Source organism: Phascolarctos cinereus, unplaced genomic scaffold (genome assembly GCF_003287225.1).
Source record: "Phascolarctos cinereus isolate Bilbo 61053 unplaced genomic scaffold, phaCin_HiC Scaffold_4;HRSCAF=312, whole genome shotgun sequence".
In the NCBI taxonomy this organism is placed as follows: Eukaryota; Metazoa; Chordata; class Mammalia; order Diprotodontia; family Phascolarctidae; genus Phascolarctos; species Phascolarctos cinereus.
The window spans coordinates 268,537,022-268,563,219 of NW_027555847.1; the positions used below are offsets into that span (position 1 = coordinate 268,537,022).

At 39.4% G+C, this 26,198-nt stretch overlaps 1 protein-coding gene across 5 annotated transcripts in view; it reads right to left on the reverse strand.

Annotated features, from left to right (window-relative positions):
• Positions 1–26,198, reverse strand: part of PTPN3 (protein tyrosine phosphatase non-receptor type 3) — a 288,986-nt gene that overhangs the window by 76,698 nt on the left and 186,090 nt on the right. For all 5 annotated transcript variants that reach the window (XM_021004563.2, XM_021004569.2, XM_021004570.2 and 2 more), the window contains exons 10-12: positions 5,662–5,750; positions 2,189–2,252; positions 361–533 (exon numbers count right to left, since the gene is read on the reverse strand). In XM_021004563.2, the coding sequence (XP_020860222.1) occupies positions 361–533; positions 2,189–2,252; positions 5,662–5,750 (326 nt within the window). The remainder of the gene's footprint in view (positions 1–360; positions 534–2,188; positions 2,253–5,661; positions 5,751–26,198) is intronic.

Sequence of the window (26,198 nt, forward strand, 5' to 3'; positions counted from 1 at the left end):
TTCCATTTCCCCAAATCCTTGAGATCACTTCTCAAAGGGATAGAAGAGGAGGACTCCTATTGGTAAAGCCCTTGGATGGAGAAGGAAAGGTCATCACTTCCCTGACCAGATGAAAATCTTGGCAAACTGGGACGTGGGCATGCCAGAGAATGGGCATGCTGGCGGCAACAGGCCAGGAGCTTTCCAAAATCAGATTTTGAGATACTGCAGCTAGAGAACTCTAAGCTACAAATCCTCACAGAGAACTAGCCGCAGGCCTTTGCAACAGAGATTTCCATTTATCTAGTGATAGAAATGACATATTTAAAACACAGCCTTCTTTTTTTAAACTTAAAAAAAAAATCAATCAAGTGTACTCACTTTTTGGGATTTTTAGAACCTAATGTCCAGTACTGGGCTAGGATATTTCTTTCACGAGATATTGTTTTCTTTGCCTGAAAAAATGTATGGTGGTCCACGCAGGATTTCCATAAGTTTTTGCAAGATCTATAATTTAGCATATTGAAGGCAATGATGTGCTCTCTGGCTTCATTCTGAGGGGAAAAACAATCTTGATTTAGGTTATGCAAAAAAAATTAATAATATTGGTAAAACATATCAATTCCTATTGTAATTACTCCCAAATAGGTAAGAATTGATATCACTATGCACTACACCAACAAGTAAAACAGACACCTCTAATTTCTTGAAGGGAAGGCCAGGATAAAAAAAAAAAGCACCACTTTCACACTTTTAAGTTGGTTTTGTTTAAATTACATGAGTCTCTGTGACAAGTGACAATGATGAACCTTTATTCATCTCCAGGCCACATTCTTTCCTCTTCTCCTTAGGACTTCCTCTACCCTACCAAAGAAACTCCTTCAACCTGGAAACTTACTCCACCCTGGACTACTGACAACGGAAGCGTGCTTCGCCCCTAGAGGCTCTCTCTCTGATTAGCCGGTTCCTCTCTGAACCTCCATTTTTCAGTAGGAGGCCCAGACCAACTAGGTTTTCTTTGTTCTACAGGCTGTACTCTGGACTCATCTTCACAGGACTTTTTCTACCCTGCCCCTAGCTCAGCCGTGCCCATCATCCCACCCCCTGCAGCTCCCTTTTATGTGTTTTATCTCGTTAGAATGTAAGCTCCTTGAAGGCAGGGGCTGTCTTTCTGTCTTTTTTTTTTTTTAATTCTCAACACTTACCACAGGGCCTGGCACAACTTTGCCGTGTAGGCTTCACGTATATGAGATCTATATGTGGAAACTCAACTACCTTCTATGCAAGCAACCCAACTTCAGATTCCCAGATAATTGCGGGGGGAAAAAAAAGCTTTGCTTAAGACTAACAGACCCTTGAGCTAGTGGATCCACTCAGAGAGAGAGAGACAGAGTGATAAATAATTTATCACTGTATTGTGGGAGTTCCATGTGGATTGGCATGTTTGTATGTGTGTATAAGAAAGGAAACAAATGGTATGTGTGTAATAAATGAAATATTTATACACAGAAAAATCCCCATACATGTTTTCTATGCATATGAATGTTAAACTTGTAGAGTTAAACTGCTGGAGTAGTTTGCCATTTCCTTCTCCAGCTCATCTTACAGATTAGGAAACTGAGGCAAACAGAGTTAAGTGACTTACCCAGTGACTCACGCTACCCTGAGGCTGTACTGAACTCAGGTCTTCCTAACTCTCTAGGCCCAGCACTCTACTCACGATACCAGCTAGCTGTCCCACAAACAAGATACACACAAGATAAATTGGGGGTAGTTTCAGAAACAAGATGCTATTAAATAGGCCTGGGAAAGGTTTCGTGGAGAAGGTGAGACTTAAGTTGGGATGTGAAGAAAGCTCGGGAAGCTGTGAAGCAGAGATGAGGAGAGAGGGAAGGAATGAGAGGAGGAGTGGGGTAGTGGGGAATGGGGCGGGGGGAGTGCCAGGCATGGGAGCGGTCACTAACCCAGAAATGCTCAGGATGACAGGAGGTCAAAGCTATAAGGAAGCTCGGGGATCGTTCAGACCAGGCCTTTCATCTTAAGGTCCAAAGTGAGGCCCAGAAAGAAGCAGCGACTTTATCGATCCTTGGTTTGAGGTACAATCTCGTTGAGGTGGCCTCTAACTTAACACTGCCTGAATAACTAACACTGAAAGACATATAATAAGCTAGAGACACACGATCAGCACAATAAACCCAGATCTACTTACGTGCTTTTGGTGTTGCTGTATAAAAAACTTTTTTCTTTTGAAGGAGATTTTTAGGATGTTCATCCTATAAAGAACAGATAATATAGCTCGTCAATGTAAGTAAAATCACAAACCTCATGACACAAGCACTTTGAAATTAAATTAAATGTTCTCCGCTTCCAAGTGAGATTTTAATTGAGCAATGGTAGAGGTAGTAACATCTTAGCCAACAGTAAGAAAAGGCTGAATAAAGGTAGACAGTAGAACGGGCCCATTAAGTTTTAATGAAAAAATAAACGCCAAATGACCAGTAGTGAGCATTAGATAAAATGCTCTTCTCCACGAAATCCCTATCTTTTCGTCACTCACATTTACTGAGGGCTGGAAGGTTTAGAGAACACTTTAGTCACAGAAACTTTAGAAGATGGGTATAAGCATCAGTCTACCCCCTTTTCAAATGAGGAAACTGAGGCTCAGAGAAAGGATAATTGATTTGCCCAGACAAAAAATACTAAGTATTAGAGATGGGATTCAAATTCAGGTAACCTAACTCTGTGACCAAAGCTCTTCCCATTATACCACAGCTTGGCAGTACAACATATAAAGTGTTGGACCTGGAATCACAAGAACTGAATTTAAATACAGCCTTAGACACTTACTAGCTGTGTGACCCTGGGCAAGTCACTTAACCTCTGTCTGCCTCAGTTTCCCCAACTGAAAAGTGGGGATAACAGCACCTACCTCCCAGGATTGTTGTGAGGATCAAATGAGATAATACTGATATAAACTTTAACATGCCTTATAAATGCTAGCTATTATTACAATCAAAATTCAATTCAAAAAATATTTGTTAATCACCTACTTACTCTGTGAACTATACAACAGGAAACCAAAAAGAGAAATCACATAGATCTGGACCTCCAGAACCTTACATTCTGCAGAGGGGTAACAAACGTAGATATGGATAAGTAAAGAGAAAACACTGACAGTCTAGGAGCTTTGGAAGGCTTCCCAAAGAAAGTAGCACTGGAGCTGGGTTTAACATGTGGATGAAGATTCTGAGAGGCAGAAAGGAGACGGTTGTGCATGCCAGGCAAAGGAGATGTCAATAGTGAAGGTATGGAAGGGCTTTAATGCCAAGTAGAAACATTTCTATTATGAGATAATAAGAAGCTATATAAGATTTATGAGCAGGGGAAGGACACAGTCCAAACCGTGCCTTAGAAGGCACAGTTTGGTAGTTATGGAGAAGATGGATTAGAGAAAACCAATTAAAAGGCTATTATGAAAGGTACATTAATGCACTGTTGGTGGAATAGTGGACTGGTCCACCCGTTCTAGAGAGCAATTTGAAACTATGTGTGAAGGGCCATAAAACTGCATAATTTTTGACCCAGCAATACCATTACTAGGTCTATATCCCAAAGAGATCAAAAAAAAAAAGAAAAAAGAAAAAGGACTTATATGTACAGGAATACTTATAGTAGCTCTTTTTGCAGTGGCAAAGAACTGAAAATTGAGGGGATGTTGATCAACTGGGGAATGGCCAGAGAAGTTGTGGTATATGATTGTGATGGAATACTACTGCGCTAGAAGAAATGACAAGCAAGATGATTTCAGAAAAACCAGGGAAGACTTATATGAACGAAAGCAAAGTGAAGTGAGAAGAACTAGATCACTGTGCACAGAAACAACGCTGTAATGATGATCAACTGTGAAAGGCTTGACTACTCTGATCAATACAATGATCCAAGACGATTTCAAAGGACTGATGATGAAAAAATGCTATCTACATCCAGAGAACTGATGAACTCCGAGGGCAAAATGAAGTACAATTTTTTCACTCATTTTATATTTTTTTGCTATTTTTTTTGCAATGTGGCTATTATGGAAATGTTTTGCATGATTTCTCATGTATAATTGATATCATACTGCTTGCCTTCTCAGTGGGTAGAGGAGGGGGTGAAAGAGGGAGAGAATTTGGAATTCAAAATTTAAAAAGAATTTCAAAGATAAATAATATTTTTAAAAGGCTATCATAAAAAATAATCAACTAAAAAAAAAGGCTATCATAATAATCTAAGCGAGAAGGTAATGAGAGTTTGAACTGGGACAGTGGCAATCCAAGTAGAAATAAGGGAACAGATGTGAGGGGTGTTACAGAGATAGAAATGACAAAGTGAAGAAGTCAGGATGATGCTGAGGTTGAAGACCTAGGTGACACAAAAGCTGGTGATGCCTTCAACTGAAATAAGGAAGTTTGTAGGAGGATCCAGATTAGAAGAGAAGATACTGAATTTCATTTTGAAAGTGCTGAGTTTAGAATACTGATAGGTCATCCAGGTGATATCCAGAAGGCAACTGACAGTGCAGGATTGGAGTTTACCAATTTTCTTTTGGACAGCACCATCTGGATGTCCCTCAGGCATCTCTAATTCAAGATGTCAAAAACAGCATCTTTCCTTCTCAACCCACCCCTCCTTCAAACCTTTACTATTTCTCACAATGGCACTACTATCCTTCCTGGCACTGAGGCTTGGTTGGTGTCATCTTTCACACTTGTCCTTCAATCAACCCCATCCTCGCCCCCATTCAATTTGTTGACACATCGCATCAATTTTACACCGAGACCTGTCCTTTTTCTCTACTTTCTGGGCCCTCATTGCCTCTCACTTGGACTATATCCACTCCTAATTGGACTCCCGGCTTTTACTTTCCCCTCTTTATAACATATGCCAAAATAATCTAAATCTGATAGTATTATTCCCTTGCTAAAGGACTTTCAGTCATTCTCTACGGCCTCTAGGATAAAAATACAAATCTCTTAGCTTGGCATTTAAAACCATCCACAATCTGTCTGTAGGCTTACCGACCTCTCCAGGCTTATTTATCATCACTCTCTTTCATGCCGTCTATGTTTTGGACAGACTATCCTATTTACTGTTTCTCAAACTCTGGTCTTCATGCCTTTGATAGGATGCACTTTCTTTTCACTACTGCTGTTTAGAATTCCTGGTTTCCTTCAACACTCAGTTCTTCCTACAGTAAGCCTTCCTTGATCCCCTCTAGCTGTCTCTAGTGCTTTCTCCCTTCTTAAATGATCATCTATTTTCTTATTTGTGTAAGTGTTGTTTCCCTCCAATAAAAAAAAAACTTCTTGAAAGCAGAGACTATTTTTTTTGGTTTTGTTTCCTGGGCACCTTGTGCAGTCAATGCCTTGTGAAAATGAAATGCGTCATAGAGACTTGTTGAATCAGACAGGAAAATCCTTAAGGCTGTGTTTTGGCTTACCAAGCCAAATATAAGTAATCAATAAAAACTTATGGTTATTTGAACTGGCAAAAGTTTTGCCTGGTAATGAGGCTGTAATTTACAGTAAGATATTTCTTTACTTTTTTAGGAAGCATAATTTTAATTAAGAGATAGCAATGCTTTAGTTCAGCACACACTTTGAAGCACAATTCAGAAAATAATTAGAAATGAATTTATCTTACCAAGGATAGAAACTTGTGCAGATATGTTTGCGGTAAACGGCAATGCCAGCTGCAGCAACTCCAATCGTCAGATCTAAATTATGCAGATCCTACAAAAGGAATATAGCATATTAGCAAAAAGCAGTCCTAGTCAAGGTCAGGAAAGCCTTTAATTTGAAATATTCCATATATTTACAAATAGTAACCTACATATTAACAGTGAAGAAAAAGTCATTACTAAAAAACAGCAAGGCTTAAAGGGAAAAAGTCAAAATATCCCTAGTTCTACACTGTTCCTTTAAATTCTGACACATTCCAGAGCTGAGAGGAATTAGAGGCTCCACTCTTTCTGAACATTCTCAGATAGAATCCCAATAGGTTTGAGATGATTTAGAGCTATAGAGCCCTAATAATTTAAACATCTTGAAGGTAGGGACTCTTCATATCATCTTCGACTACACTGCGTTGCTTAAAAATTTTTTTCTAATCTTTTAGTCCAACTTTATTAATTGATATATGGGGAAACTGAATTCCAAAGAGGTGAACTAGTTTTCCTGAGGTCACATACTTAGTAAATAGCAGAGACTTAATTCTAAACCAGGTCTTCGATCTCAAATTCAGTATACCAAATTGTAATGATAATTCCTGTGATGCTATTTTTGTTAATATTAATATTTTTAAATTCCAATACTTAATCTTAAAAATTGCACAATTACACATTCAATTACACTTTGACAGCAAATTAAATTAGGTTCTATAAGAAAAAATGTTGAACACCTATGTACAAAACATCATGTCAGGTAATGAAGATACAAAGAAAAAAATAGTTTCTGCCATTAAAGTCTGCTTTCTGTGGGAGAGAGCAGGAGATACAATATACAACAGGTAAGTAAAGGCAAAGCTTACAGAAAGCAAAATAAAAATGTAAAGATGGTGGGAACGTGATCAATTTAGTTGATAAGGAAAAGCATCATGTATTAGGCAGCACCTGAGTTGTGTTTTAAAGGAAGTTATGGGGGGCAGCTAGGTGGCAGTGCATACAGCACCAGCTCTGGAGTCAGGACAACCTAAGTTCAAATCCGGCCTCAGACACTTGACAATTACTAGTGGTGTGTCCCTGGGCAAATCACTTAACCCCATTGCCTAGCCAAAAATAAATAAACAAATAAAGGAAGTTATGGATTACAAGAAGCCAGGTCAAGAAAGGAGTACGATGGTATAATCCACCTATGCAAAGGATTGGAAGCAAGAGACAGAATGTGATAGAAAAGTGAATGCGCTGGTCTGACAAGAATAGAGAGTGCATAAAAGGGAGTACTATCAAGTAATACAGAAAGGTAAGAAGAAACTATATTGTGAAGCACATTAAATGCCAGAGTGAGGACTTTTGTTTCATTCTAGAAACAATAGCAAGCCACTGAAGATTACTGAGTAGGACAGTGACAAAGATTTTGTTTTACGAATATCAATTTGGTAGCTACTTAGAAGATGGACTGGACTTTTACCCTATTAAAAATGTTTCTGATAGCATGGGAAGACCCATATGAACTGGTGCACTGAAAGTAGTAGAACTGGAAAAACAAGGTATACAATGATTATAACTGTGTAAAAAGAAAGACCAAAAAACCAGAATGCTGTGTAATTACAGTGACAAAGTTTGGCCCCACAAAAGAATGCAGTTCCATCCCTTCTTCTGCCGAGGTGGAGGGCTACAGGTGTACAATACTGTATAATATTCTGTCACACATAGTTGAAGTGCTGGTTGATTTTTGCTGATGCTTTCTATCTTTAAAAAAAAAAAACTCTGTTAAAAAGGATGGTTTAATGGATGGGAGAGGAGGAAGGCATACAGTTTAAAAAGATGTTGACGTAAAAACAAAATATCAATAAAAGTAAGAAAAAAGAAAACTCCTAATTCTAATACTACCAAGCTTACAAGGAAAAAAAAGGATACCCTAACAATAATCCTGCTTCTTCTCAATTCCCTACCAAAACCCAGAATTGAAAAAATATTTTATCACAGACTTTTAGAGCTTCAAGAAACTCCAGAAATCATTTAGTCCAACCCTTTCATCTTAGAGGCAACTAGGGGCAAAAATGTTAGAGGGGAATTTGGCTGAGTGAAAGCTGGAATACAGAACATTTTTAAAAGTATGTGAATGTTAATTTTTAGACATATCTAATACTGTAAATATTGAAAACCCAATAATGTTAAAGTAGAAGAAGAAAAACTTTTGTTCTATCGAGGTTAACCAACTCATTGCAAATGAGGAAAAACCCTATTACTTACAAGGAAGATGCAAATTAACCTGGTTTAGTTTTGAATGAGCTTTGTTTTGTTTGGTGGAGAAGAAAAAAATAAGAGAGCTGGAAGAGAAAGCAAGCCACAGAAATCGACAGGCAAAAACAGCAACTGAGAGAAGCACACTGAGCTGCCATGCAGACTTTCATGGCACCACATCACCATCTTATGGCCTTTAAGGATATTGCTACCAAGGACGTTTAAATGAAAAGACCCCTGGGTTTGAAGCCTATGGGATTCATTATGCTCAAAAACCTGTTTTGAAAGGAACTGTGCATTTTTGTGTATTTTTATAGGTAATAATAGTAAGTGAAGAAAACAATGCAATAGTCGTTACCCTCAGAGCTTATACTCTATGAGTGGGGTGTGTATATATAAATATGTACAGAATGAATATACAAAGAATAAAGACAAGGTGGCACACTAGATAGAATGCCAGGAAGACTTCTTCCCAAGTCAAATCTGGCCTCGGACACTTACTAGCTGTGTGACCCTGGTCAAGTCATTAAACCCTGTTTGCCTCAGTTTCCTCATCTGTAAAATGACGTAGAGAAGGAAATAGCAAACTACTACAAATATCTGTGCTCAGAAAACCCCAAATGGGTCACAAACAGTCAGATACGACGGAAATTACTAAACCACAACAAATTAAACATAAAATGGTTAAGTTAAGATGGCACTAGAACGTGAAGGCTTCATGTAGGAAGTGGTGCTTGGGCTGCATTTTGAAGGAACAGAGGGATTTTATGAGGCAGAAGTGAGGAAATAGTCTATTTCACGCATGGGGTGAGGGAAAAAGGATGGCCAGTGTACAGGCACACAGATGGAAGATGACATGCCATGTGTAAGGAACAGAGAGAAGCAAAGGAGAGGGAGTGATGTTCAATAAGACTGGAAGAATAGGCTGAGGCCATGTTGCAAAGGACTTTAAAACCAAACAGAAGGATTTATGTTTTATCATAGAAGAAACAAGGAGCTGCTATAGTTTACTCAGTAGAGGAACAACATAATAAGAGCTGTACTTCAGGAAAATCACTTTAGTACCTAGTTATTAGCATAGTAGGTACCCTTATTATAGAAGTACTAGAATGCCAACAGCAGCCCCCCAAAAAAAGTAAAACAGAGAAGCCCCTTAGGAAGTTATCACAATAATCCAAGTGAGACGATAAGGACCTGAACTAAGGTGATGGTGGCTATGTAATGGGAAGAGGATGGAGAAGGGAGCTATGGTGAAGCCAGAAACAGCAATATCTGGCAACTGACTGGATGTGTGGAGTGAGGAAGAGTGAGGAGTCAAGAAGAAGCAAAGGACAAGGTTGTGAACTTAGGAGACTGGGAAAATGGCGGTGCCTCCAACAAAAATAGCCAAGTGTGGAAGGGGTGGGTCTCAGGACAAAGATAATGGGAATTGTTTTGGATGCCATGAATTTACTAGGACAGCTGGGACTGAAGATCAGGAGATTAGATATATCGATCTGGGAGTCATTTGCATAACAGAAACCAATCGAAATTGATGAGATGACCAAATAAGAGAGTATGGAGAGAAAAGATAAGGGTCATGGATAGAGTCAGTTAGTGGGTGTGAGACATGGATAATGATCCAGCTAAGGAGACTGATGGTTGGTCACAGAGGTAGGAGATGGCCCAGGCAAATCTAGGAGGACAAGGCGCTCAACAGTGTCAAATGAGACACAATGGTCAAGAAGAATGAGGACTGAGAAAAGACCATTAGAGCTGACAATTAAGAGAGCAACTTTGGAGACTTCAATTTCAGTAGAACAATGAAGTTGCAGTGAAGATGGGAGTCTGGGAAAGGGAGGCAATAAGCATTTATAAAGCATCTACTATGCACTAGGCTAAGTGCTTTTACAAATACCTCATTTGTTCCTTGGAACAACCCTGGGAAATAGGTGCTATTATTACCTCCATTGTACAGCTGAGGAAAACTGAAGCAAACAGAAGTTAAATGACTTGCTGAGGGTCACACAGCTACTAAGTGTCTGAAACTAGATTTGGACTCAGGTCATCCTGACCCTGGGTCCAACATTCTATCCACTGTGCCACCAGCTGCCTCTGGCAAAGTTATGCACACAGTTTGAGAAGACATTCGGTACTCCTGTTTGGGTAGTGCATAGGGTACTGTATAGGGCAGTATCAGAGGGTCATAGATTTAGGGATCTTAGAGATCATCTAATCAAACTCTCATTTTACAGATGAAGAAACTAAGGCCTTGAATAGCTGACTCCCCAAGGTCACATAGCTCATACCAGGCCTAGTTAAGATAAGAAGAAAAACCACTGATTAGGAAAACTTTCTGATAAGAGTCTGATACCCAAAGATATAGAAGGGGTTAATAAAAATATATATGACCCAATGGGTGAATGGCAAAGTATACTAACAAATAGGTCCCCAAATTTCAAGCTATTAAAATCACCATGTGAAAGACAGATCCAAATGACTAACAGTAAGAGAATGGCAAATTAACACAACTGAATAATTTACTTCACCCTAAGAAACGACAAAGACGAAGAATTCAGAGGAACATGGGAAAAATTATGTAAATGCAGGCAAGCTCAACTAATCAGAACAAGACAATAATGCACACAATATAAATGGGAAGAGTAATAAATCGGTAATGAGTAACGCACAATTAAAATACAACGCTTGGCCCTAGAGAATAACTGAGAAAATCTACCTTCCCTCTTTGGTACAAAGGCTGGAGAATGTAGATGTAGAACACTGTACATATACTGGCAGATATAAGGCAGCTAGCAAGGTGGGTGATGCATGGAGAGGTAGAGTCAGGAAGACTAGTGATCAAATCCCACCTCAGACACTTATCTGTGTGACCACAAGCCAGGCACTTAACCTGTCTCAGTCTATTTCCACATGTGTAAAATGGGATAATAATAGCAGCTACCTTTCAGGGTTGCTGTGAGGATCAAATGGAATGACAAATGTGTTACAAATGCTAGCTATTTCATATATATATATTATGTGTGTGTGTGTATATACACATACACACATATCATATATATCTATATCTAATAGCTATTATAACATTATACCTAGCACTTACACAATAATGTATTGACAATATTATGTAATAATAATATTATGTAATAATTATTATCAGACACAGTCAATAAGTTGGCTGGTTTTCCTGAACTATTTTTTTTTTCTTTTTCTTTTCCTTTTTAAATCTAGAAGGCAATTTAGGTAGGGGAGAAGCAGGCAGGGATGTAAATTAAATGACTGTGATATAAAAACCAAAGGCATCAACTTAAATTTATGAAAGAACTATCGAAAGGAGCTCAGTATCAGGTATAAAAAATGTGAATTGTATTTGGTAGGCATCTCTCCAACATACACTTGGACAATTTTCAATAACCCCTTTTAATTCATTCAGCAACCTGGAGATGAATGTTACACATAATTCATCCTGGAGAACTCAAAGGAAAGCATTTTTACTTCCAATTGGGCATTCCATAGGAGCTCTAGATCACAGTTCCTTTATGGACAAAGTTGTCAGTTGATAATGCATTTCCTTAAATGTTTCAGAGACAGCTTATTAGAACACTGGCCCTGAAGTCAGGAAAACCTCAGTTCAAATCCTATCTCAGAATATTCCTGGCTGAACGAAACTGGGCAAGTCACCTAACTTGTTACCTTACTTTTTTCCCCTCACCTATAAAATGGGGATAATAATATCAGCAACCTCAGAGAGTTGATCAGACAAGATAAAAAATGTAAAGTACTTTGCCAACTTTCTATGTAAATGTTAGCTATTATTATTTTTAAAAGTAAAGCAATCTAAGCCAAAGAGATGAAAGAAAAAGGAAAAGGACCTGTATGTACAAAAATATTTATAGCAGCTCTTTTTGTGGTTGCAAAGAATTGAACATTGAGGGGATGCCCATCAATTGGGGAATGGCTGAACAGGTCATGGTATATGATTGTGATGGAATACTATTGTGCTATAAGAAATGATGAATGAGATGCTTTCAGAAAAACCTGGTAAGACTTACATGAACCAATGAAAAATTGGAGTGAACAGAACCAGGAAAATATTATACACAGCAACAGCAATATTGTACAATGATCATCTGTGAATGACAGTTATTCTCAGCAACACAATGATCCAAGACAATTCTGAAGGACGTATGATGAAAGACAGTATCCCATTCCAGACTATTCCTGGGAGTACAGGAACTGATGGAGTCTGAAAGCAGGATGAAGTATACTTTTTCTTTTTACTTGCTTTATTAATTCTTGGTTTTTTGGTCTGCTTTTTCTTTGGCAATATGACTAATATGAAAATGTTTTGCATGGCTACACATGTATAATGTATATCAAACTGTTTGCCTCTTTAAGAAGGTGGAAGGGGAGGGAGAGAATTTGGAACCCAAAATTTTAAAAAAATGTTAAAATTTTTGTTTACATGTAATTGAAACAAAATTAAATTAGAAAAAGATAAAGCAATCTTTTCTATGTCAGAAGGCATAGAATGTTAGGGGTTTTAACTAATTACTTGAGGTAGCGCTTGAGAAGATTAAAATCTCTTTTCTAAGGAAATTATTTGGTACACCTACTGCTCACACTGATGCTGCCCTGGACTGGCATTTTGTTGAACCAATCTACAAGGCCAGCTGTTAAACTTTCACAAAAGGACGACAGTCTTCTTAGGTCTAGGATAGGGATGGGGAACTTGTGGCCCTCCAGGTCCTCAAGTGCTGCCCTTTGACTGAATCCAAATTTCACACAACAAATCCCTTCAATAAAAGGATTTGTTCTGTAAAACTCCAACTCCATCAAAAGGCCACACCCAAGGACCTAGAAGGCCACATGTGGCCTCAAGGTCCCCAAGTTCTCATCCTTGGCTCTAGTATCTCACTTGAATGAATCATGCTGAATGTCTATATTATCTAGGAAGCTATGAGTTCAGTTATGGATTGATAGAGCTCAAATACCTGCCAACGATCTGCCCAATACAGCTTATTTTTTTAAAAATAGTATTAATACTCTATTTTTTTTCCAATTACATATAAAGATAGTTTTTAACATTCATTTTTGTAAAAATTTGAGTTCCAAATTTTCCTCCCTCCCCAAGAGAGCAAGCAATCTGATATAAGTTATACATGTACAATCATGTTAAACATATTTCCACATTAGTGATGTTGTGAAAGAAGAATCAGAACAAAAGGGAAAAACCATGAGAAAGAAAAAACAAAAACAACAAAATAGTATGCTTCAATCTGCATTCAGACTCCATAGTTCCTTCTCTGGATTGGATGGCATTTTCCATCATGAGACTTTTGGAGATGTCTTAGATCCTTGCACTGCTAAGAAGAGCTAAAGTCTATCAAAGTCAGTCACTGCAAAATGTGGCTGTTATTGTGTACAATGCTCTCCTGGTTCTGCTCACTTCATTCAGCATCAGTCCATACAAGTCTTTCCAGGTTTTTCTGAAGTCCTCCTGCTCATCATTTCTTATAGCACAATAGTATTCCATTACATTCATACACCACAACTTGTTCAGTCATCACCCAACTGATGGGCATCCTCTCAATTTCCTATTCTTTGCCACCACAAAAAGAGCTGCTACAAATCCAACACATCATATTTGTATGTGGTACAAATCCTTGGTACCACGGGCTCTATTTTACTTTTCTTTGTAACCCTAGTGGTTAAGCACAGTACCTAATAAATATTTATCGACTGACTGATTTTGGTTACTTCTAAGACAGGGTTTGTTATTTTTCTTGTGTCATGGGCTCCTATGAAACCTATGGACCCATTCTTGGAATAAATTTGTAAATAACTGAAGTAAAGGCTCAATTTCTGTTAAAGGTTAGTAAAAATAAAGAGGTAATTTTTTTTTTCCTATCCAAATTCATGGATGCCCTGAAATCTATCACAGAACACTGGAGGGCTCACGGTCCCGGTTAAGAACTCCTACTCTAGGATAAAATACAAATTCCTTAATTTAACACCAAAAGCCTTTCACAATCTGGATCTAGCCCATCTTCGCTGACTGACTTCAAGTTACTCCCCACCTCATGTATTCTGCATTCCAGCCGAAATGGCCTACTGCTGCTCCCCACACTCCATACTCCCTCTCCCTATACTCAATACTTCCATGGGGCCTTTGCACAGGCTAAGTCACAAACATGGAATGCTCTCCTCCTTCCTGACCTCTGCCTCTTGGAATCCTGAACTCTCCTTTAAAGACTCAGCCCAAATGTCACTTCCTACACAAGGCCTTTCTTCACTACTACCATTACCACCACCACCCCATTCAGCAGCTGTTAATGGTCTCTGTCCCATTTCCAAAATTTAATTGCATTTCCTTAGTATACATTTTGCATAAATATATCGCTATTATATATTTATCTTTTCCTAGGAAATGTAAGCTCTTTGAGGGCAGAGGCCATTTCACTTTTGTTTGTATATCTGGAGCATCTACCTAGCATAGCGCTTGGCACATTGTTGTTATTCAGTCATTTTTCAGTTGTGTCCGACTCTTTGTGATCCCTTCTGGGGTTTTCTTGGCAAAGCTAATAGAGTGGTTTGCCACTTCCTTCTCCAGCTCATTTTACAGATGAGGAAACTGTGGCAAATAGGGTTAAGTGACTTGTGCAGGGTCCCACAGCTTGTAAGTGCCTGAGGCCAGATTTGAACTCCTGAAAGATGAGCCTTCTTGACTCCAGGCCCAGCACTCTATCCACTGTGCCACCTCGCTTGGCACACAGAAGATGTGTGATCGGCGCTAATTGAGCTTAACTGAACTGTTATCTGAGAGATAGCTTCACAGGCTATTCATTTTTCAAGACTCTTAAAGCTGTATCCCCTCTATCAAGTTAGCTCATCAGGCAGGGGACGTGGGCAATATCTTATCCCCCTTCCTGTCTCCTTCCTCCGCCACATGCACAAGTATTTAGGTACACCCAATTATGGACTTAGCTTTTGTAGAAAACGGATACAAAAACGTCCATGTGAATAACATGTCCATGTTTTTATCTCTTTTGTCAAAAAGCAGTTGAAGGACCTGTCTGATCTGTCCCTCAAAATCCCTGGTACAAGGACCCAACCAATAAATCATAACTTAAGTCTGGTTCCAGTAAAAAGTTGATCTCTGCAGGCTAATCTGTGCTTTCTTTTGTCAAACAACGAGCCCCACCTTTTCTGGTTCGTTCTTTGTCAGCCCCAAAACTTAGGGCCAGATTTGGTGTTGAGCTAATTACTACCGTCCAAGTTTCTGGTAGCTTTTGCTTCCCGTGTGCCTCTGAGACAGGTCTTTGCTCTGTCTGTAGCCTTCATTATTCTCTGCTACACTATTTTTAATTATGTAAGTTGTCTCAAAACCTTATGGAAGCAGTCTGGCTATAAATAAATTAAATTACTATAATCAATTCCAGGGTTCTAGCTATAAAGAAATTACATAAAGGACACTAATGTTTGGTGGTGTTTTTCTCTCAAAGGAAACAGCAGCTTTTATGTCTCCTCCAGACAGCTGCCTTTGTATAGCTGTACCATTCACACAGTAACATTTTTATATCTTCAGTACCCAGAATACTGTTAAAAGGAGTAGAATGTGAAAATTATAATTTTCAAATGCTGCCTCTTTTGAAAAAAACATTTTTTGTTCTGTCAGCTATTTAGTTTTGAGGTGTTTCTGGTTTGGTTTTGATTAGGTACATTCTATTTATTTGCCAATCAAATTTCTGGCAACCACATCTCTCTAAAGTACAACCTTGAGCTTGGAGTAATTAAAAAAAAAAAAAGGCCACGGCTGGTGAAGAAAAGCATCATGTGGATCCGGCCACCCTTAGTCGCAGGCCCTCATCCAGAGGGAGAATGTAAGCTCCTTGAGGGCAAGGGTGTCTTTCATTTTGTCTTTGTATTTCCTAGCAAACAGCACAAGTCCCCTTCGTATAACTTAATTATCTTCTCACTGGATATGGGTATAAAGGAAGCTCAATGATAAGCTACAGTAATAGCCAGCATTTATATTTTGCTTACTTTGTGCCAGGCATTGTGATAAATGCTTTATAATTATTATCTTATTTGATCCTCACAACAACCCTGGTACAGAGGGGCTATTACTCCCATTTTACAGATGAGGAAACTGAGGCAGATAATGATTAAGTCGTTACATAGCTAGTAAGTATCTGAGATTGGATTTGAACTCAGGTCTTCCTAACTCCAGGTCAAGTGCTGTATCCACTGAGCCACCTTGAAGTCCTGGAGAAGACTGATTAGAAACAGGAAAGCTGTCAGGGTCCTTTGTTCCATCCAAAAAGAGAGGGCTGGTGGGCTTAAATATTCATATTTATCACTAGGTTCGTTTAGGTGCCCCTGACAGGGTGACTCTCATTAGAAACTGAGGAGAGGCTGAGTCGATCAATGTGATCAACAGGGCTGCAAAAAGAGTAGAAGCTCCCAAGTCCTCATCTGAGTAACAGCTTCTATGAACCCCTCTGGGATGTTTCTATCCCTATAATCACAAAAATCTATGTCTGAGTAATCTAATCCAGCCTCTCCTCTTTACAAATGAGGAAAATCAGGCCCAGAAAAGACAAATGATTTTCTCAGAGTCACAGAATTCATAAATAATGGGTGAGACCTCGAATCCAAGGTCTTCTCATTCCAAGTTCAGTGCTCTTACCAAGCTGCTGATCCAGGCTCTGAAGACTTTGGTAGGTATTAAGCCTTTGGTCTCAGTCTTCGTCTTCTGAACTCCTCAGATTCAATCTACTACTCAAACATGGCTATCTTTTTTTTTTTTTTACTGCTCTGCTCCTTGGCCTCTCAGTAATAATCCAACTAAGCTATTCTCTTTCTGCTTAAATTATCTTGACTCAGACCACTGACCTCCCACTTACAGAGCCCTCCCCAGGCATCATTAAGCTGATTAAGCCTGAACATAGCTCTCCCCAATCCATTTAGGCAGAAGGGGGTCAAGCTCAATTCAGCTCAACCAGTAAACAATAAAGAGTATCACCCTGTAGGAACAATCATGGACAATCTGGAAGAAAGCAGTGTCCTACAAAAGCTGGTAGCTGGGGAAAATCGTAGGCAGCAAACAGAGCTTTGAACTAATAATAGCTCACCTTTATATAGTGCTTTAAGACATACAAAACATTCTCCATAATATCATCGTATCTGATTCTCATACCATCCTGTGAGGGGGCAGCTATTATTATCTTTATCCTTTATAGATGAAGACAATGAAGTTCAGAGGTCAGGTGATTTACCTAGGATTACACAGCTAGTAAAAGTATCTGAGATGGTGCTCAAATTCAGCTCTTCTTGATTTCAGAACATCACCCCTATTCACTAAAAGACCACCAGAGGGCCCAGTCCTCCACTTCACTACAGGAAATATTCTGAAGGTTTTCAGTAGACTCCAATAAAAATTATTACCAAGCTTTCTGGTTTAGAATTGGTACATAGATAAAAGACCCAAGGACTTTCCGTTAAAACGGGCACATGTGTTGCAGAAAAGTTAAACCACCCAGAGTGCACTGTGTTTATTGGAGACCATTGTTGTTATTTATTCTTCTTATTCAAAGAGGACCAATGACATCACGGTACTGGCGTCAAGCAACAGTGCATTCTAATGTGGCTGATTAGTCCAACATGAGCTCTGAAGCCTCTACCGCAGGTCAGGCATAAACAGTCCATTTGAACATTTGGAATGGAGAAGTTTCTAGATCTGCACATCTCATGTTTCCTTTACGCTACTGTGATTCTGCTTTTGCTCATAGAGCACAGTGCCTTCTTTGACGTGGGCATGCCATACTAGGCGGCCCTGTGCCAATGTCTCCCTTGTCTCACAACTGATACTAAAGTTCTTCAGAGAGATCTTGAGAGTGTCTTTGTACCACTCCTTCTGACTTCCATGGGAGAAACTGACTTATTCAAGTTCTCCATAAAAATAGTCTTTTAGGTGAATGTACGTTTGGCATTTGGGCTACATGGCCTTTTTGAAAGACTAACAGGATTTCCTCAGGAACTTGAGCACAAAGGACTCTTTTGCCCCGAGGCAAAAGGTGTCCAGCTGGAAGATTCAGAAACTGCCACAGGGCTAGGGTTTAATGTTGAGATACGCCATTGGGTTCAGGGTCTTGGCTCAAATCTTAGACTGGAACCAGATAGTCGTAAAATTATTCCAGGAGGAACTTAAATTTCAACTTCCAGAGTAAGCTAACCTCAGGTGAGGTATAATTCGTTCTGCTGAAGTCAATTAATTGCAACTTGAAGATCAAGAGATCCCACAACCATAGACCCCTGCAGAACACCAAGCCTATATAGATATGTCAATCAAACAATGAACCCTATGCTGACTTACACATGTACTATGGACAGACTGTTGGGATGCCAGTATGAGCCTTGTCTCCAAGCTCTCTGCTTCTTATCAGTAGTCACTGCTGTTAATCCATCACTTAGAAAAGGAAACTGCTACACAGGCCCTGAAATGTCTGGATACCGGAGCTTCTGGAAATGAAATTGATGCATATGACTCATAATGGACTGATCCTGAGCTCCCAAGATGCCAATAGGCTGAAATGTATTTGTGCTCAGAATCCAGGGCCAAGCCGCTTCCTCACTTCACTGAGCAAAGAGGCACTTCTAACTTGGGATCTGAAGAGATAGGGTTCTGCAGTAGGTACATAGACATTCAGTACTGGTCCACAACCAAGAGCCATCTAAAGTACTGAATCTGTTGAAACAGTGGAACTGCTCTCCAGAAACTAAGATAAAATGAGACAATGTTTGTAAAAAGTGCTTAACACAACAGGCATTATTTAAATGCTTAAACCTTTCCCTAAGAACTCTTTCTGCCTGTAAATGACTGTAAAACCTGTCCTTCTGCTTCACCTACAATCGCATCAGCAAAACTGCAGTCCCACCCATCTGAAAGCACCCTGCTACCAGAGACAACAAGAAACTAAGATACCATAGCTGCCTATTTTTTAAAGATTTTTGTTTTGTTCCCTCCTCCCCAGGTTTTTTCTTTTCTCTTCAACTTACATTTATTTTTTCCTCTCCTGCTCCTCCAAAGGAGGGGGAAAGTTAAAAAAGAAAAACAAAATCTTTGGAACAAATATGCCTTGTCAGAGAAACAAATTTCAAATAATGATCATGTACAGAAATATGCATCTCATTCTGTGTCTTTCTTCTATCACTTTCAGTCAGGAGAGTTATCTTAACCAGCCTGTCCCCATCTCTAACAGTGTCATGTGTACCAAATTCACCTAATTCTTCTTTAGTCAAAATGTATATTCTCTCAAGGCAGCTAATTATTAAACTACTTCACAAAAATTATTAAATAGACCCTTAACCCTCATAGCAGTATCTGCATTTCCTTAATTAGAAAAATATTTAATTCAAATGAACCTCTTTCTTGGTATAATTTCATGTGGTTGCCAATTAAGAACAGAAAAAAAAATCAGGCAGTGGTTTCTAATCCCTAGAAGATGTCTTGGAGGAAATATTAAGGTTTTTGTTTTCTTTGGGTAGCAGAAAAAAATAGCATGCTGCCCCCTTCCCCTTTAGTGCTTTTAAATGCAGTGTCTGCAATATTTAAATTTTAACCATTGTTTTAATATCTTAAGTCTTAGAATTATATAATTTAAGATTTGGAAGGGACTTTGTAAATTGTCTACTCTAATCCCCTTTACTATATATTTATTTAATATATAATTACTTATATATCTATATATAATTTGGGGACAACTAGGTGGCACAGCAAATAGAGTGGTAGGCCTGGAGTCAGGCAGACTCATCTTCCCAAATTCAAATCTAGCCTCAGATACTTACTAGCTGTGTGACCCCAGGCAAGTCACTTAACTCTATTTGCCTCTGTTTCCTCATCTACAAAAGGAGCTATAGAAGGAAACGGCAAACCACTCCAGTATCTTTGCCAAGAAAACCCCAAATGGAGGGGTCATGAAGAGTCGAGCATGACTGAAAACAACTGAATGGGTATAATTTATATATTTACATTTATAATTTATGTAATGTAGAAATCAAATGCATAGATATAATACGCACACACACACACACACAGATGTGTGTGTGTGTGTGTGTGTGTGTGTGTGTGTGTGTATGTATATACTTCTTTCCAATACGGCTTCCAGTGATTAGAAACCATTGTTTTCTTAAGTATCATAATGTGTTATTTCTAAACCTAACTTCAGACTCCTTTATTCATACCTATTATATTTGACTATAAAATATAAGGTGGGTGCTGTCAGGTCAGGGGGTATGTAACATTTCATTAATGAAGGAGTTAGCAAGTTGATCTAGTTTTCACTGAGGCCATTTGCTTGCTGTCATTGAGACTTCCTCCTCCTCCTAACTTTACAGGGAGGTTCCATTTAACCCCTAAAAGTAGTTCAAGACCTCCACTACTTCTCAGTAAGGAGTTATATCTGGGATGAATGCTGGACATTGGCAAGGACAGAAACTCATGCTTTTATGTGATTTATACACTCACATTTTACTCAACAAAAAACTTACTAAGTGATTACGGTGGCAGGCACTGGAAAAGATACAAACCCTTCCTCTGGCTGATCTTTAAAGCCTTTTGCCACCATCCCCTTCCCACCTTTCTAGTGTTCTTCAACCTTACTCCTTTCTAGATTCCCTAGGAACCAGTGACACCGGCCTCCTGGCTGCTCGCTGCACAAGACTCTCCATCTGTGCCTTTTCACTGGCTGTTTCCGTATGACTGGAACGCTCTCCTTCCCCGTCTCTGGCTCCTGCCTTCCTTCAAGATTCAATTAAAATCCCATCTTCTGCAGGAAGCCTTTTCCTTATGCCCTTTCATACCAATGCTTTCCCTCTGAGATCATCCCTAACAGACCCTGTTTATCTTGTCAGCACCTAATTGTTTACCTAGTACCTCCCCCACTGGACTGTGAGCTCCTTGAGGGGCACAGAGACTGTTGTTAGCCTTTTTTTTTTTTGGTATCCCCAATACTCAGCACTGTGCCTGGCCACATAGTTCAGACTTTTAACTGGTCCAACACTTTCATTTTAACAGATGAGAAACCAGTAACCCAGAAGAAAAGAGATAATTTGCCCAGAGTTACATAGCCACTAAATGGCTAAGCCAAGACTCAAACTCCTAAGTGTAGGATCCTAAGTGTAGTTCTCCTTCCACTGTACCATCGTGCTACAAAGATAAGACGTGGTCCTTGCTCTCGTGGTGTAATTAGCCTAAGAGCTGGGAAGGGAAGACATATACACAGATAACTACAATACAGAATATTAATAATACATCAGTTAAAAAGAAAATAACAAAACAGAGAATAATAACGGTGATAATAATAGCTAACGTTTATATAGCTTGTATATAGCTGATTATATGCCAGGCACCGAGCTAAGTGCTTTACCACTGTTATTTCATTTGAGCTTTACAACAATCCTGGGAGACAGAGATGACAATTATACCCATTTCACAGATGAGGAAACCGAGGCAGCCAGGTGAAGGGACTTGCCTAACAACTACTATCTGAGGCTGTATTTGAACTCAGCTCTTTACTCCAGGCCTGGGTACTCTGTGCATTATGCAAGCCCAGCTGTCCTGGAACAAAGTGCTAAACAAGGCTGGAGGGAGAAGGTCATTACTGACCAGGAATTGGGAAAGACTTCATGGAAGAAGTGGCATTTGAACTGGGCTTTGAAAGGCAGATTGGAATCAAAGAAAGGAGGAGGAGGAAAATGTCAACCATATGGCAGAATGTTGGAAAAGGCATGGAAAATACAGGGAATCTTCAGAGGAAGAGGCAGCCATGTTTTAGCTGGAGCAAGCAGTGACCGGGATAGGAGAACAGGAGACGGCGCTGAAAGAAAGGATGGCATGAGGTTGAGGACGACCTTGAACCTGCAAATCAAGCAAAGGAGACGAAACTGCCTTGGCAGGCAACAGGGAAGCCACTTAAGTCAACAAACAAGCATTCATTTATCTTATGAACACCTACTATGGACCAAGCACTGGGCTAGGTATGGCTGTTACAAAGACCAAAGGGATAGAGAGGCCCTGTTAACTGCAGTGTTCACAATCTCACCAAGAGACACTGTGTACATACAGAGGTACACAGCAAACATGTGCAAAACAGATACAAGAAAATTTTAAGGGGCAATGTCTAGCAGCTAGGTAGATGAGAAAGGGCTTCACCTAAAATGGAATGCTTGAGCTAAAACTTGCAAGAAAACTAGGGATTCAAAAAGGTGGAGGGGAGGATAAGAAGGGAGTGTGCTTCAGGCTTGAGGTGGCTAGGCCAAAGTCACATATAATGAAGGTGGAGTGCTATGAGAAAAGAAGGCAGCCAGTTTGGGTGGATCATACTATGTGTGAATAATGTCTATGGTAGGCTGGGGCCATGCTGTGAAGAGCTTCAAATGCCAAACAGAAAAATTGACATTTAGTTATTAATTTTAAGTTAATATTTAATCCTAGAAGTAACAGGGAGACACTGCAGTTTATTGAGTAGGATTATAATAATACAGTCAGACCTGAGCTTCAGAAAAACTGCTTTGATGACTGTGTGAAGGACAGACTACAGAGAGAAGCGAATTGAGACCTATCAGGAGGCTAGAGCAGAAGCCCAGGTAATTGGATGGTGAGGGCCTGAACCAGAGTGGAAACTACTGGAATGGAGAGATGGGGATTTGAAAAATGATAAGCTCTGACAACTGAATAGATACTTAGGCTAAGTGAGAGTGAGAAGATGAAGATTTCTAAGTGGCACTAAATCTATAAATATGGAAAATAAGTCTGGCAGTAGTTCAAAAAATGGATTGGAGAGGGGAAAGAGTGGAGGAGGAAGACCTGTATTTATAGTATCTCAATGGTGGCTATAGGGAATAGAGAGAGGACATATGCAAGGCGGCTACAGGGGGCAGACATAAAATAAACACCAGCACTTGAAAGTGGGTTTTTTAATTGCTCAAGACAGAACTCAAACCATAAATGTTAAATATTTTTAATTTGGCATATTTGAAGACCAAATATACTACTAGCTAAAATCCTCAGAAAATAATTTATCACCAAGAACAGATAATTTCTGAAACATAAGGAGACATGCCTAAGCCAAAAGTTCCTGTTTCATAAGACTCTGGTCTCTGAAATACATTCAGGTTCTTAACAAAACACTTGGAAATAATCTTTTTTACATGATGTTAACAGTTCAATTTGTCTTTCAGAGAAACATGGGAGGACTTGTATGAACCAAAGCAGAGTTAAGTGAGCGGGACCATGAGAAAAACGTATACAGTCACAGCAATACTACAAAGACTCTGAAAGACTGAGGAACGCTGCTCAACACAGTGACCAGCCAGAATTGCAGAGGACTCAAGATGGAACATGATATCCATCTCCTGATAGAAAGGTGATGGACTCAAAAGTACAGATTAAGACCAAGTTCTTTTTTGGATATGATTAACACCAGAATTTGTTTTGCTTGACTATAAATCTTTGAAAGAGGGGTTTGCTTTTCTTACTTTCTCAACTGGCAGTAGAGTGGGAGAGCAGAGATGGGGAGGGAGAGAATATAGAACTAAAAATAAAAAAATTAATTTGAAAAATAGAGAGTGGAGGAAGTATTTGAAAAAGAAAGCACATATGTTGAAATCAAAAGAAAAAAATAGTCCTATTTGCTATCACTGCAAAGATGCTCAGAAGGTACTGTGCTGCTCTTTGTGAATTAAGAAGAAGGGGGCAGTTCAAAGGTAGTACATGTCAGTATTATCTTTGCAGAAACATCTGAAGCTATGCCCCTTTTATAAAAAGTTGTTATCTACTCACTGGGCTTCAGCCCGAAAGCTGTTACGGTATTATCATCTCTAAATTACTTTCTAGGGAGAGCAACAGAAAAAGTTATTAAGAAGATACATTTGGTACATCTAAGATCACCTGGTACAAGGCCCTTTTTCAGAAAGAATAGAAATAGAAACAGTAGTTTCCATAATGCATTGTTCCAACATCATGAACAATGGCTCATTGTACATTGTGATACTTTTAGATGTATCAGGGTACAATTTTCTTTCATTATCTGCTTCCTGATTGGAATCTATTATCTTTGAACGCAATGGGCATTTCGAAGGCAGAAGTCCAAAGAACCAAAACAAAGAAAGTTGTCAACTTCAAGGAAAAAGGTAACTTGGAATCCCATTCCAATGCTGAGACTACAAAAGATGTTCTGGAAGAGCCAGCAGGTAACATAATTCCAAAAAGTGAAAAATGACCTTGAAGGTTTGAGAAGAACCTATGAATAAACATGAAAACAAGAATGTACCTTTTAAGATTCTAAAAGTACTCCTCATATGCCTCCTGCAAATGAAATCAAACCATATTTAAGGAATAAAACACAAAAACTTCTTCCATTAGGCCAAGTGAAGAGAAGAGATGGCCCAAGGAATGTGAACAAAGAGATACTCAATTAATAATAAATGTTAATTTGTCGACTGACACAATCACACCATCAGTGTGAAAAATTTACTGTTTGATTTACCGGCAGGGACCGAAATTTTTAAAATTAGGACCTGTTGGATCATGGAGTTGCCTGACAGAAAATTACAGAGGACTTCCGGGAGCCAAGATGTTAGAGTAAGCAGTAGATCGCTGCCCCTCTCCCATTCTCATCCCCAAACACCCATAAAACAGCGCCCCAGAACAGACCCTGAAATAGCAAAGCCAGCAGAAAGACAGGGTGGGCCAGTCTTTTGATCCAGGAAGCTTAGAGGATAGGCAAATAAGGTTTGTATCACTCAGGTAAAAGTAGAGCGCAGTCCAGGGCAAGAAGCATCCAGCAAGCTGGCGGCAGGCTCCACCTCAACAAATCAGCAGGAGAGCCTGAGCCCCAAAGAGGTGGAGCAGAGAAATGTCAAACCAGGACCCCCCCGACATGCCTTAGCATAGCCAGGGGAACTGGCAGACTCCAGCTCGGAGAAACACCACGTGTGCTGGTGCAGCCCCAAGCAGGCAGGCATCCCCCAGCAGCCGAACCCCCCTGTGCTTCAGTGAAGCTCTGGACACACAGGTATCCTCCAGCAGCGGACCTCCCCATGCTTCAGGGCAGCCCCAGGTGGGCCAGATCTCCCCATGCTACAGCACAGACATGGAGAAACACAGAAAAACCCCACCTGGCCTCAGCACGTGCCAGACACCACCACTAGGATCCCAGCTCAGCACCAGAGAAGTTGCCAGATGTCTACAGCCTCCAGCAGCTGGCAACTGAGGTGTCCCAGGGCACAAAACTAGTGGCCAGGCCCCTGAACCCCAGCAAAAGAAGCTTGGGACAGTGCTCCTTGTACTCCAGCAGAAGAACTCGACTTTAAAGGCCACAAAATAGGCAAAGAGATGAGCAAAAAGCAAAAAAAAGAACACTGACCACAGAATTATTATGGTGACAGGGAAGATCAAAACGCAAACTCAGAAGTCAACAACATTGTCAATATACTCAAATCTGAAATCTCAAAGGGCACTATGAACTGGTGTCAAGCCCAAAAAGCCTTCTCGGAAGAGCTCAAAAAGGATTTTAAAAGTCAAATAAAAGAGGCAGAAGAAAAAACTGGGAAAAGAAATATGAGACATACAACACAGAGTCAACAGCTTGGAAAAGGAAGGATAAATATTGAATGTAGAACACAATTCTTTAAAAAAATACAATTGGCCAAGTGGAAAAAGAGGTACAAAAGCTAACTGAAGAAAACAATTCGTTAAAAACTAGAACTGGACAAGTGGAAGCTAATGATTCTGTGAGACATCAAGAATTAGTCCAACAAAATCAAAAGGATGAAAAAATACAAGAAAATGTAAAATACATCATTAGAAAAACAACTGACCTGGAAAATAGATCCAGGAGAGATAATTTAAGAATTATGGGTCTGAAAGCCATGATCCAAAAAAAATAAAATTAAATAAAAATTAAAAAAATTAAACAACAACAAAAAGCCATGATACGAAAAAGGAGCCTGGACAGCATCTTTCAAGAAATTATCAAGGAAAACTGCCCTGAGGTCCTAGAATCAGAGGTTAAAATAGTCACTGAAAGAATCACCTCCTCAAAGAGACCCCAAAGGGAAATTACCAAGGAATATTGTAGCCAAATTCCATAATTATCAGGTCAAGGAGAAAACACTGCAAGCAAACAGAAAGAAACTATTTAAATATCATGGAACCACAGTCAGGATTATGCAGGACTTAGCAGCTTCTACATTAAAGGATCACAGGGCCTGAATT